The following is a 15131-nucleotide window of genomic DNA, read 5'->3' as shown; positions in this document are numbered from 1 at the left end:
CCTCGCTCAGCCAGTGAGCGGGAACCGGTCTGTATGTGGGATCCGAACCCTCGGCAGGGAGCGCCGCTGCGCTCTCAAGCGGCGCACTGTAGCAGTGTGCCACCGGGCCAGCCCTGTATTATCTTTTAATTCTATTTTTTCACGAACTTTTTAAAGTACCCCGATATATCTTTGTTTCAGGGGATTGTACATTTTAGGTTTTTTTGAACCCTCATAAAGGCAGTATATAAGCAAAGATTTTCTTTATCTCCTGTCTTAGTCTGTTTTCTGCTGCTATGATAGAATACCATAGATTGGGTCATTTATAAACAATAGAAGTTTATCTGGCCCACAGTTCTGGACACTGGGAAGTCCAAGAGCATGGCACCAGCATCTGGTGAGGGCCTTTGTGCTGTGTCATCCCGTGGTGTAAAGCAGAAGGGCAGGAGAGGGAGAGTACAAGAGGGAGCTGAACTTGCTTTTATAAGCAATCCATTCTCTCAATGACTAATCAATGGATGACATTAATCCATTCAGGATCTTATAGGAATGGTTTGAGAAATGAATGAGTGAATGAATGAATGTTTTATTTTCTTGGTTTAAGAGAGTTAGGCTTTAGAGTTGAGAATCCAGTAGCTGTAGGTCTTTTCATCTTGTTGGATATTGTTTTGTGAGGAAGAGAGTTTGGAATGTGTGACTGTGATCTGGGTTCCTGAGAAACAGAAAAATATTATATTTAAAAAGTAATTAATAGTGTACGAGAAAAACGTATCAAAGAACATTTCATTAGGCTTTTCTTGGTGCAGTGGTTTCTCATGTGTTAGCAGTGTGGATGATGGGAGTACAGTGTGCTCATGAAGAATGCAATGCTTTCCCCAACCTCAGCTAACAGGAGTACATTAGCAGTAGCTAGGAAATAATATGAAATGCATTTCTTCAAAAAGTGTAATTTCATAAAAAAGATTTAATGGTCAAGAACAATTATATTGAGTTAAATTTGTATATTCACTATTTTGGGGTCCCACTATGTAAGAATTGTCATTGCAAGTTCAACAATAATGTTTATTTGTTTTTTAATATAATAATAAGTGCTCTAGGCTTCATTACATTATGTTTCATATACTTTGTTACACTAACTTTATCAAAAATATGTGCAATTAGTCGGGACTTAAAAGTCTTGTTTGATTTACTTAAGAAAGATTAATAAATCTGTTTATTTACTTTAAAGCTTCAGAAGAAAGAAGATCAGCAATTGGAGCCTAAAAAAAGTACTAGTCCTAAAAAAGCTGCAGAGCCCACTGTTGATCTTTTAGGACTTGGTAAGTAATAAAAAATAAAAGCCATCATTAGATGTACAAAACAATTGAAGCCTTTACTTGAAATGAATATAATGGCTTTATCTTTAGTATTCCAAAAGATGTCTGTTAACTGAATTTTAAAATGCTATGATTAGTTTGCTGAGTTCCCACAAAAAAGGAAATCTTTAATAAGGGAGCCAGTGTCTGTCAGCACTGTCTTCACTAAAATAGAAGTAATGAGTTCCGTGGGGAAAAGGAGATATCAAAGTAATCTTCAAAGGCTTGGTAGATGTGACATTTCAGCATTTAAAATAAAGAGTGGGTTCTTTCTCTCTTCGATTTTTTCTTAGTTTTATGGGGAAAGTTTCCCCTTAACAAAATAATTCTGGGGTAGCCTTACTGTAAAATGTGCTGGTTTAAAATAAAATTTTATTTTGGTTAATTGAAGCGAGGTGTTTTATACCTAAATCTACTGGCTAGATTTGTATCATATATCTGATGACAGTGAGAAGTGCTCATTTTAATTTACTGTCCTATTCTCATGGCTAACATATATGTTGTCTACATGGTAAGTAAACAGGCTTTCATTCAAGGGGTGCTTATATTGTGCTTATCTACAAATATTGTTAGCTCCTTTTTACGTTTTTCTCCTCTTCCTTGTAAAAGAATTGGCCTTGTAAGTCGTTATTTTTATTAATATTTGAGCCTTGGAGTTTACTTAATTAAAAAAAATTTTTTTTAGTTTGGAGAAAGATTGACAATTAAAGAAAAAGAATGAAAAGTTAGTTGAACTTCATACACTGCTATTAAAATAATTGATCTTAGTTCTTATTGAGCAAATTGGTTTTTGGTTTAAGAAATATAGTTGAATGTTTTATTCATTTCTTAGGAAGTTGGTATGTCATACAGATATACTCCCTGGAGATAAAGTTCTATGATGGTGAAAAGTAGTATATTAGAAATATAAAAAATAACTGTAATTTTGAAAATAATGCATCAGTCCAGGGGCTCTAAATATAATTATATTGAATTCTAGTCCTCATAATTTCTGTATTTTATTTCCTTTGCTGTAGCTGAGAGAAAAGAAAAAAAAAAATGATTTATTACCAAAGTAAGAAAACATCTTACTAAAGCTGTATTCTTCTTTGTCTTCACTGCAGCATTTCTTTTCTAGTCTAAGTGCCTGGTTTATTAGTTTATAAGCTAGAAATGTAAGATATAACTAGACCTGATTTTTATCCTACAGATCCATTCATTAATTTTAACAAATTTTGACTGTCCTACAATGTTCAGGCACAATTGTAGGCATGAGGAAGTTAGCTCTGAAAGAAGACAGATAACAATCCCTGTCTTCTGGGAGCTTTCATTCTATCTGGGGAGACAATGAATAAACAGTTAAGTAAAATATATTATAGGCCATATATGGTAAGTGCTATAGATAACACTTAAAAAAAAAAACGAAAACAAAAATGGGTAGTTAGAATTTTAAATAGGGCGGGCAGGGAGGGGCTCACAGAGCTGTCATTGGAACAAAGACCCGAAGAAGGTGTGGATATCTGGATATGTGGACATGAGCATTCCAAATAGAGAACAGCAAATTCAAAGGCTCTTTGGCAGCATCCTACTTGAAGTGTGCGAGGACCAGCTAGGATGACAGTGTGGCTAGAATGAAATGACCTAGGGGTGAATGGAGACAGAGGACATATGGAGGTAAGGGGTGAGGGGAGGGGCAGGCAGATTGTGACAATGGCTTTTACTCTGAGTTACCTGGAACAACACTGGAAGGATATGCAAAGAAGTAACAATCTGACTTCAGTATTTAAAGAATTATTGTGGCCACTGTGCTGAGAATAAATTGTAGCAGGGCAAGGCTGGAAACAGGCAGACCAGTTTGGAAATTTTTGCAGTAATACAGGTGGAGAGATGATGATCGCTTAGACTGGGTGGTGGGATTGAAGGTTATAAGATGTAATCAGTTTCTGGATATATATTGAAGATAGAGCCAAAAGGACTTGCTAACCAATTGAATATGAGAAATGAGAGAAAAGGGTGAATTGGGGATGGCACAAAGTGTTTTTAGCTTGAGCAGTAGAGGGATGGAGTTGCCATTTACTTTGATGGGGAAGTCTGCAGGAAGTCTGGATAGAAGATCAGGAGTTTTGTTTGGGTCATATTGATTGAAAGGCTTATTAGACCAAAAAAGTCTAATTTTAATAAAAGGAGTTCTTAATTAGGCAGTTATATGAATTGTGATTTTAGGGAGAGATCTGGGCTGTGAATGTAAAACTGGAAGTCATCAGCATATAGATTTTTTTAAAATTATGAAACTGGAGGGGGTTCACCAAAGGAATGAATATAGACTGAAGAGAAGAGGTTCAGGTGCTGCGCTCTATGACACTCATATGTTTAGAGGTCAGAGAGATAAAGAGACCCAGAAAGGTGACCAGAAAAGAGTGAATGGTGAAGTAGGAGGAAAACCAGTACCCTGTGGTGTCTAACATGGAAGCTAAGTCAGGTCAGAATTTCTGTATTAGTCAGAATATGGCCGATATGCTGTGGTAACAAACTTCCCCCAAATATTGGTAGGTTACAGAACAAAAGTTTATTTCTCACTCATGCTGTGCCCATCTGAAATTAACTAATGTTCTGCTTCACATCATCTTCACTTCAGTATCCAGACTGACAGAGCAGTCTCTATCTAGAATAAGAGTTGGCAAACTTTTTTTACAAAGGCAGAAAGTGAGTATTTTAGGCTTTGTGGGCCATAAAATCTCTGTCATAACTACTCAGCCATAGATAATACACAAATGAATTGGCATAACTGTGTTCCATTAAGACTTTATTTACAAAAAAGTCAGAGGGCCAGATTTGTCCTTCAGGCCATAGTGTGCTAGAACACTGCTGATCATTATGGCAGAGGAAAAAGAGCACATAGCAAATCACATGTCAGCTCTTAGAGGTTATGTTTTCAAGTTATGTTTATCATTTGCACTCACATTTTACCGGTCACATCATTATACAGGCATGCTTTCATTCAGCAGGAGGATATACAGTCATTCTACAAGGAGATTTCACCAAATATTTGTGAACAGTAATACATACCAAGTGAGAAAGAAAGTGTTTTGGAGAGGAGGGATAAGCATTGTGTCAAATGTTTCTGACTGATGAAGCAAAATGAAGATTGAGAATGAATCATTGGATTCAGCATCATAGATGACAAGAGTAACCTTGGAGTGGTGAAGTGTAAACATGATTGATGTGGGTTCAAGAAAGAATGGAAGCAGAAGAGTAGCCTTGAATATATACAGCTCTTTAGACAAGTTTTGCCATGAGTAGGGGAGAGGGATGGAGCAGTAGTTGGAGGAGGATGTGGGCAGGAAAGGAATTTTTTTAAAGGGTGACATTACAACATGTTTATTGTTGGGAATGAACTTGTACAGCAGGCAAATCTGATAATTTAGGACAAGGAAAAATTGCTATGCAGTGTCCTCAAATAGCCAAGAGGGGATGATATCAGTAGACAAATGGGATGACTGCCCTTTAAGATATTTACCTATTGTTGCAATAATGCTGCATAGTAAGTAACCCCCAGGTCTCAACAGTTTACCACAGTAAACATTTATTTCTCTCACCGTCTACATATCAGCTAGGGGAGCTCTGCCTCAACTTCATTTGATACATTTTCTGCCTTCTAGGTTATAGCAGGGCACTGTTTAACACTGTTTGTATATCTAAGTAACCCCCAGGTCTCAACAGTTTACCACAGTAAACATTTATTTCTCTCACCGTCTACAGGTCAGCTAGGGGAGCTCTGCCTCAACTTCATTTGATACATTTTCTGCCTTCTAGGTTATAGCAGGGCACTGTTTAACACTGTTTGTATATTGTGTTTTCATTTTTCAAGTTTCTATAAGTGTTTTCTTGTCTTCTACCATCTAGTTTCAAAGTTAGTACCACAGATTTGGTATTTATGTTATACATATATATTTGGTATATGTTAGGTTTTGGTTATGGCAGCACCACTCTTTGGTATCAGCTTCTATAACAGTCAACTATAGCTGCCTGTGCTACATACCAGACAACTCCAAAATCTCAGTGGCTTGCATCAACTAACATTTATTTCTCTCATTCTTGTGTCTGTGGGTCTTCTGGTCCAGCTGTCTCTTAGACAGCGGGAGAGCTTCAGGAAATAGTGTCTTCAGGGGAGAACCAAGGTTCATTTAGGGCCAGAAGGTGAAGGTAATATTTGGAGAAGAGGTTAAGGATATATAGGCGATTTTGTCAATGACTGATGGTGGGTTTTAGATCATACAGTGGAAGGGTTCTAAAGCTGGGAGGGGTGGGAGATGGGTTCAGAAACAGGGCTGTCTTGCTGATGGAGCTTTAGCAACAGGGAAAGGGGAAGTGTTTTACCCAGCACATACAACTCTTCACACTGCTGGTTGTCAACATCCTAAATTCTTTTAAAAACTGTTTCAGACTTTTTTATAAAAGTGTGTTAAGTATAAGATTTGATGAGTTCATGAAAGTCCAAGAGACTTACAGAGAATCAGAGGTCTCTTTCAGCTCAAAACAAACAGTGTTCCTAACTCTGGATTGATTATTGGTGTCTACTTTGGGAAGCAGAGTATTTTTCTGCTCAAGAGCATGCCACTCTTCCCTAATGGGACTCGTGTTTTCCCCTGTAAATTCAAACACATTGGGGATTTGGATGCAGGTGCCTTGAAGTATGATTTATGGTCATGCAAAAATGACAGTATATCCCCACATGAATGAGACCAGAACAAGCATTAACTTAAAACATGTACAGAAAATACAGAGAAAACCACCACAGAGATAGTTCAGTTACACAACCACATGGATCATGGCCTTCTGGATCACTCTTAATAGATTATTTTTTAGAAATTCAGTCTTCCCTTTAAATGGGACTTTGGTGACCCTACGTTCTTTTTTTCAACTGGTAATTCATGTTAAACCTACCTTTTTCAGCTCACCTTTCTTGATATACTGCTCCTCCAAGGGTCAAACATAAAGTGCTTCATAAATACTTTTTAGCAGATGTCAGAAATTTTTTCCTGAAAAGGGCCACATAGAAAGTATTTTGGTTTTGCAGGATTTATGATCTCTTGCAACTACTCAACTCCCACTGTAGTGTGTAAGCAGCTGTAAACAAATATGTAAATAAGTAAGCATATCTGTGTTCCAGTAAACTTTAAAAACAGGCACGGGCTGTGGTTTGCTGGCCTCTGCTTAATGTTCTTGATGGTACCAGCAAGAGCTGCTTCATATTTAGATGTTGATTTGAGTTTGGATCCTGTAGAAATATTTATTTTGGTTCTTTACTCTCTAATACCAGAAGTGGAGTGAGATACCTGGTTATTACCTGCCCTCTAGGCTTGGAAATTACCTAGGATCTTGGGGCTCCTTGGCTAAATGGCAGACTGAACAATCCCTGGATGCCCCAGACTTGAATCAAACACAGACACATCTTGACTTGAATATGTGTACTTCCTTTGTTAAAAGAGAATTGAAGTCAGCTACTAGGGCATGTCAGGGTGGTGCTCTTAGTGTCTCCTTGCCTGTGTAGCTACTCTAAAACCATCAATTATGCTGTTAGCTAATGTCTATTCTCTATTGATGATTACTTAGTTTTATAATGATAAAAACTGACAGACCAATTAACAGTTGGTTAGGATGGTCTAGGATAGTCTCTCTAGACTAATACTTCCATTCAGTGGTGCTTTTTTTTGGGTAGAACACCTCTTAAAAGTATAAAATCTTCAAGGGTGCACACATGCTGTAGGCATAAAGCTTGAGGAGATTGCTGGTGTTAAACGTGACCTTACAGGTTTCAGTTCAATCTCCCATCGATTTCTGCAGGGTTTCTGTTTTGTGGCCCTCTATATGCTGCGTGTACACTGTAGAGCAGCCTGGTCCTTTGTCAGGAGGTGTTGACCAGCAGTTCTGTCAAGCACAGAGATGTGTGTTTGTCAGAGGTGGATTGCTTGAAGGTGTCTGGGAGGATCCCATCTCCCAACAATCAAGCATGATCTTGTTCATGAGAATCTAGCTCAGGGGTGCATTCATGTATTCACTGTTCCTATATTCATTGTCCAAATAAAATTGATTTGATTTTATCTATTCTTATTGACTTTAATGTAGGGAAATTTCTGCCTAAACATTTCATAAATAATATTGATCTAAATAGAAGAGTAGGTAGAGATTCCCTTAGTTTTTTCTTAATTCAAATGTTCAAAGGAACATACAGCTTCAGGCAAGTTTATAAGGAAAGTTTGCAAATTTTAATTTCCTCATTCATGCTTTTGTGTTCAGGAAATAAAGACTTTAACTTATCACAGCAGTGGTCAAGACAATACTAGTGAAATGTAGCTATCAGTGTATAACCCATCTAATTATTAGCAGCATAAACTCCAGTTTTATATAGTGATAAAAATGAATACATTACCCTTTTTTCTTTAAATATATGTTTCAAAAAGACTTTCTGGACAGAAACAAACTAAAGTATAAAACATCTGCAGAAAGTGCTCTACTTACCTTAAAGCAGAAATTCCTACAGAGAAATTTCTAACCATTTTTTAAAGTCCACGTGGTATAAAATGAAACAAGTGTGGGAATGAACTGGGTAAAAGAATGCCAGATTTAGCACCAGTGGTTCTTGAAACCTACCAATGTCTTTTTTTTTTTTTTTTTTTTTTTTTTTTTTTTTTTTTTTTTTTTTGTCCTTTTTGAGACCAGCCGCACCGCGCTCAGCCACTGAGCGCTGTGAGCGCACCGGTCATCCCAATATAGGATCCGAACCCGCGGCGAGAGCGCTGCCACGCTCCCAGCGCTGCACCCTCCTGAGTGCGCCACGGGCTCGGCCCTTTTTGTCCTTTTTGAGACCGGCTGCACCGCACTCAGCCAGTGAGCGCTGTGAGTGAACCGGTCATCCCTATAAAGGATCCCAACGTGCGGCGGGAGCTCTGCTGCGCTCCCAGCACCGCACTCTCCCGAGTGCGCCAGGGGCTCGGCCCAAACCCACCAATGTCTTAGGAGCTATGTATTTGATCAGGTCTGGAGGATGTTTGTGTAGTTGTGTCCACATCCTCCTCTTCTGGGGAGAGGAGTGAGGGGGAGGAAGACTATAGTAAAAATGCCCAAGAAAATGTTATAGTTTATGTTTTTCAGATATGGTTTAAAGCCTCATAACAACTTGTATTGCTTCAGCTCGAACAGTATGTTCAATGAACTATTACCACCCTTTCAAAAAGGAGATCTTAGGAATTGGTTTTATTTTTGTGTAATCACACCTATGTAGGAAAGAAAATTCAGATACATGATTTTGTATTGGTAGAAGAACTGGTAATGGGCAGGTACTTGCAAGAGGTTCTGAGCCCATGCTAGGACAGTTGGAGAACTGGCATCAGAAATGGGTGGAGGAGGAGAGGCCTGCATGATATTGAAAACTAGAGAGCAAGAAGGGGTAGCTTTTTGGTAGTGCTGAAACAGCACAGAGCTCAGGTACTTGCAAGAGGTTCTGAGCCCATGCTAGGACAGTTGGAGAACTGGCATCAGAAATGAGTGGAGGAGGAGAGGCCTGCATGATATTGAAAACTAGAGAGCAAGAAGGGGTAGCTTTTTGGTAGTGCTGAAACAGCACAGAGCTTCCAGAGAATGTGTTTATGTGTAGGACATTAAAGAGAGAATAGATAGATGTTTGAAGGAGTAACCTGCAAATAAGGCTACTTCTGACTGTAACAGAAAGCCTGAAAATGGCTTAAACATAAGCACACTTAATTATCTCACTCAAGAAATCTGGAGGAGGTCTGCTGGTTTGAGGCTGTGCAGTGGTAGAACAGTGAGGTCAGGGAGCCAGATTCTTCTTTTTTTCTTCCCATTCTGCCACTCTCATCACAGCACTGGTTTAAATCTGTAGGCTTGTCCTCATGGTATATTGTTTGGCTTCATATTTATACATTTCCTATATTTTGAGGCTATAAAATCGAATATCTACATTAAACAATCCGGTCTACAAAGTTTACGCCTTAAACCACTTCTCCGCAATCTCAGACAGCAGCTCTAAATCAATGTGTGTTTCTCCTGAAAGATTGGTAGCACTGCAGGCTTTCCCCTATGCAGCATTGTAGTGCCTGTTTATAAAAGCATCTCCTGCTCAAAAGTTGACCAGATTGTAGGAATGTGCAAAAGTAGATTTTCCTCCTGGCACCGTAGACTGGCAGCATGGTAGGGGCTCAGAAAGGGAGGGACAAACAGAACAAGCCAGTTAGGATCAACTGCGTCAGTCATTTTATTTTAGCAAGGTAGCTTAAATACTACATATTTAGCAGTAAGAAAAACTCACTTAAAAGTACAAATAAATAGCTTCACTTAACTCTTAGGCACTTTTTAAAAAACACTTGTAAACAAGATAAAGCATAAACATTTTATTATGCTTCAGATGGACATTTGTCACTTGAATTTAGAAAGTAAGGCACATAAGAGTTCATTTCATAAAGCGAGTCATGTGTTTTAATACAAAGAAATTCCAAATAACATTTTTTTTAAGGAAAAAGCTTTAAATGGTTTCTTGAGTGGAAAAATAAGAGCTCTTTGAGCAACCTAAAAATTTAGAAAGCTTTAGAAGAGGGAGTTTTACAATTAAGGAGAGCATCACTGCATCTCACAGAAGTAGGCTTCTTGAATCAGTGCTGTTTCAACTATAAATTCATTCCTGCTTATGATGACGCCTCAGTAGTTACTGATGAAGAATTAGACTTGGCAGTTTTCATTGTAGCAAGGGTATACTCAAGGCTGAATGTTCATGCTCAGTCAAAAATGGTAATGAAAAATATAACATCCATTTACTTATCCCATTCATATCAGCCTTAAACTAGATTAGTACTACATAAAATCTCATGTTGCTCTTCCATTTTTTTAAAAAATTATTTGTGCAAATGGATTATGACCAGCTAATGCATCTGATATTCAAGCAAAGGATGAATTCACTTAATATTTAGTGAGTATAAGCAGAGTTCATGGAACGCTGGTAAATACCAGAATATGCAGCTTTGTGTGTTTACAGTAGTGCAAGTTAGGGATGAGGATGCAGTCTGGAAACCAGAAGACAAGAGAATTATCACTGAGGGAAGAGATGGGGTTATGAGAATTCATTTTGAAATCTGAATTAATGCTAACATTCTTAATTTAAATTTTATCTTCCTTAATTCAAAGGTTAATTTTCTTGCTGCTGCTGGTAAAAGGAGGAACAAATACGTTCATTTTGTAATATGCAGACTTATTTCAAGTAGTATCTGATGTTAAATGGAGATCACCTTTAGAGTAAATAACAATGAAAAGTTAAGCAACTACCCAGATAAAATCAGCTATTAGTGCTTTATCTTTATAGAGCATCTTATAATTTAAAAGCCATCTGCATCTTATCATTGAGCAGACAGCCTTGGAGTACCAATTAGGTGCCACGATAGAACTGTGGAACAGATCTGTAGCAAAGTAAAATGTGGCCCTGGCCAGCAAGGCGTTAATTTAAAAGCCATCTGCATCTTATCATTGAGCAGACAGCCTTGGAGTACCAATTAGGTGCTACGATAGAACTGTGGAACAGATCTGTAGCAAAGTAAAATGTGGCCCTGGCCAGCAAGTCGGTTTGTGGAGGAGACTGACCCACTCATGAGTATGTGGTGCTGTGGCAGCACTGACACACTGATCTATGGGCAGAGGGACTCTGGAGACACATTTCTGATTCAGAGAGAGAATTCCAGCCTCGCTGCAATTGATGAACTGAGGAGAGGAAGACCTAGTGTATGGATTCCAGTTAGGAAGCAATTGTAAGGTCATAGGCAAACAGTCATGTGGAAGCTCTTGCTTTGAAAACAGGATGGGCTGGCCTGGTGGCGCACTGCTACAGTGCACCGCTTGGGAGCGCGGCGGCGCTCCCGCAGAGGGTTCGGATCCCACATACAGACCGGTTCCCGCTCACTGGCTGAGCGAGGGGCGGGCGCAGCACCGAGGGTTGCGATCCCGTTGCCGGTCCCGGTCTGGTATGGGCGTGACACTGAGGGTTGCGGTCCGTTGCCGTACATAAAAAAAGACAAAAAGGGAAAACGGTATGGGCGTGACACTGAGGGTTGCGGTCCGTTGCCGGACATGAAAAAAGACAAAAAGGGAAAAAAAAAAGAAAAAAAGAAAAAAAGAAAACAGGGAGGAAGAGGAGCCAGCCAGGGGTATTGGCAGCAGAAGCTGCCAGGTCTTCCAGGAGAATGTGGCCCTAGACTCCAAGGGAGGAGAGTTTCAAGGAGGAGGGATTAGCTAGGGCTAAATGTGCAGTGGCAAAGTAGGGTATGGATTGAAAAGGGATTTGTAACCAGGAGATCACTGATATTTTTCAAAAATAGTTTCAGTTTTTCACTTTTTCTCCCAACAAAATTAGGATCACCTATTGTTTTCCACCATGACTCTTCTGTCACCAAGAAATGCTTCCATAATCTGCATTTAGAAAGCATTTCAATTCACTGTTTATTGAGTATTTTCTTTGTGCCAGGCATTAAATTAAGGAGGGAGCTGCACTGTTTCGTCATGTTGACAGAGCGGGAAGAACTGGGGAAGGACTCTGGGCTATAAAAATGGTGCCAGTGGTGAGTAAGAAGTCTGTAGCATACTGGGGCATGCCTGTCCAATCTGAAGGTATTACAGATGCCATTAAAAATTAAAGGTGAAAAGGATAAGGTGCTTAGAAAGGCCGCACTTTGCAGCTTTTGGATTAGAGAAACATGTGGGAGGTAGAGTCAGAAGGCCTGACTCATCAGGTGTAAATGGCATGGCCTGCAGTGGAGGTGGTGCCGGGTGTTGTGGGCTCAGAGGTTGTTCATTGCCTTGGAAGAGAGCTTGAGCCAAGTACTGTGCCTGAGCTGGGTGGTAAAGCCAGCCCCTACTCAAGGTGCTTTTTTAGGGAGGTAAGTTGTGGCCATTTATACTGTTTTACCCTGGGTAGGAAAGGGGCACCTGTTTCTGCCTGGGGACACCAGGAAAAGTTTCCCAGTCTGGTTATAGCAGTTGAGTTTTCCAGGTACACTACCAGCCAGACCTCTGCTGAAGTCCTAAACTTATTGTGTAAATTCCTTTGAGGTGATATGAAGATTAAATTGAGATACTTTATGTAAATCATTGGTCAGAGTACCTGGCACATAGAACTTAAATAAATATTAGTGTTTAAATATGTACTATTAAAATGTGAAGTGTTATATTCTTATTTCCTTTTAGTTTATAAATTATCATTCAAATGAGGCACTTGGAACGGGTCAAGAGGAAGACATTAAATATTATTTAAAATATTTTGTTTACATTTTCCTCATTTGGATTGTTGGTGTCAGATGAGCTCTGGGATAGATAGAGTTAACAGAATCAACAGGCTCACTCACTGTATTGAGGATTTCTAGGTGATAGAGACTGGCCTTCAGGATTTTGTCATATTTGAAATGTCACCTTCTTTCTAAACATCTCTCAGTGTCGTGATGTGAAGAAGGCCAGTAAATGCATGCTGGGTATGCCTAAGGTTTATGTAGCACTGATCTTTTTTCTGTAGCTAGAAACATTTTAACCTTTTCTTGTCAATGGTATGTGTGCAGTTTAAAACATTTGTCTACCAACTTAGTACCCAAATGAAATGCTTGCCTGAAATGTTAAAGTAATGTAGAACCCAGAAGCTACTACTGTAGGTTTGATGCCTTGCCTATAAGACTGAAATCCTTTCCTCATTTTACTGCATTGTCCTAATTTCTTCTGCTTGCTTACTGCCTTTTCAAGGGGTCCTTTGTGCTTCATTATCGTTCTTTATGATGTTATCCCCAGCTAAATTTCTTCCATTTGCCTTAGGCTTTTCTTGTACTGTGGATCTCCCATTATTTTTATTGTCCACCAACTACTGTTTCTGCATACTGATTAAAAGGGGCTGTTGCCGCTTCCTACTGCTGGCTACTCCCACCACCATGCTGTAGCTGAGCAAGGAACACACACACTAACGTGAATTCTTTGGTGAATTCTGATTAGTTGTTTGCACAGACAGCACCGTATCTCATAGAAGGTGCTATGTGGTTGGTCTGAGGTTCCAAACCTCCACCCAAAAAGAGGAAGTTTCCATTTGTCTGGATATGTGTGTGTGTTCATGCATGTGTACAAACAAGACATAACTTGGGCTGATTTAAATGTTTGTCTTAAATTACCATGATTTATACTGTATAAACCATTCAGTTTCAATGAGCCTTATTCTTTCTAGATTTTAAAATGATTTATCTCAAAAGCTGTGTTTTCAACATCTTGGTATTCTGTTGTTTTTGTGGCCACTGAGCTTTCAGTCAATCAGCAAAGCCTATGCTGTTGTAGGCCTTTAATCAAAAGGATGCATTTAACTCCCTATGATTTGTGAATATTCTCCATGGGCTAATTATATCCCATAGTTGCTTTCTTCTGCCCAGTTTTCTCATTGATGACCATAACCACTTGTATCCCTCCCTATATCCAGAAGATAATGGGCTTGGTACAAGGACAGTGCAGTGGGGACATGATAAGGAAGTGTTTGAGTGTGGTGCTGAATGATTTTTGGACTGTTTATCATTGCTTCTCAAACGTAGTACAAATAATTATAAACTACTTAAAAGATGCTTTTTTATTTTCAGAATTTTAAGTGATTTCTTTGTAATTGGGTACACTTATAATTACATGGCTTTTAATGAAATGTGGTTTAAAGAAAAGAACAGTCTAGGGGTCAGAAGACTGTTCTAGTCCAGGTTTTGCTGCTATACTAGGTGAGTGGCATTGAGGAAGTCTTTTAATCTCTCTATGCTCTAGTTTTTATAACTGGAGATAATGGAAGGAGATGGCGTTCTCATCTTTCATGGGGACAAAAATGTTGACACGTAAACATTCTTTAAAAATATCCAGGATAATTATGATGTTTATAATGATGGTAATGATAATGAGTTTTTAATTGTCCTTTTAAAATACTGAAAATTAAAAACACAACAACCTTCAAAATGAATTGAAACAATCCTTTTTAAGGAATCTGTTTAGCAAGCCAGACACAAGTAAAATTAGCAAATATCGAAACCCATTGGAAACTGTATTTACTGATTTTACAAGGCTGAGATATTTTTACTTAGGTCAAGAATGTGTTTTTCAAATGTGATTGCATAGCTTTTGTAGTAACAAGGAAAATTGGTGGGAGTGAAATCCAGAACCCATCGTTAAGGGATCATATGGGGAGAAGACTGGAGTAGAAAGATATGTTGTAGTTGTGAGAACACAGAGGAGTCACCTGTGCCCATAACACGGTAGCTAGATAGAGAAGAACCTTGGACAGGGTTGGGAGAAAGTTCCTTACCTCAGGTTTTTGTAGGTAGGAGAAAGTCTTCCCCAGTCAGTTGAAAATAGTATCATCCTTGTCACAAAGATCACTATCCCTAAGCAGTTATTTCCTCTGTCTCATTCTAAAGGATTCCAGAGCCCCTCACACTTACATTGTGAGTTGACTTTTGTGACAGCTCCATTAACCATGGTAGGTGGTTACAAAGAGCCCAACTTTGTTGTTTGTGTGGAATGCCTGGGATTTCAAGAGGCCAGTTTTTAAATATTAACTAAGAAAACATAGAATGAGAGAATGGGCCTGTTTAACACAAGTACAGTGGTAAAAACAGAAGTCAGGTTACCTTGCAGTGAAGAAACATGAACTGTGTACACTTAATATATTAAGGAATGTGGATGTTCAGTGTTCTGTTTTTGTAATGGTTAAAATCTAAAAACTACCTAAAGCCTATGAATCACGAATTGAGTAACTTAGTTATT

General features: G+C 38.8%; 1 protein-coding gene across 1 annotated transcript in view; it reads left to right on the top strand.

Annotated features, from left to right (window-relative positions):
• Nucleotides 1-15131, top strand: part of SMAP1 (small ArfGAP 1) — a 157352-nt gene that overhangs the window by 131186 nt on the left and 11035 nt on the right. Inside the window, exon 6 of the mRNA XM_008569232.1 lies at nt 1200-1298. Within this exon, the coding sequence (XP_008567454.1) occupies nt 1200-1298 (99 nt within the window). The remainder of the gene's footprint in view (nt 1-1199; nt 1299-15131) is intronic.

This window comes from Galeopterus variegatus, unplaced genomic scaffold (assembly GCF_000696425.1).
Source record: "Galeopterus variegatus unplaced genomic scaffold, G_variegatus-3.0.2 Scaffold481, whole genome shotgun sequence".
Taxonomy (NCBI): Eukaryota; Metazoa; Chordata; class Mammalia; order Dermoptera; family Cynocephalidae; genus Galeopterus; species Galeopterus variegatus.
This window is presented reverse-complemented; position numbering and strand designations above follow the sequence as displayed.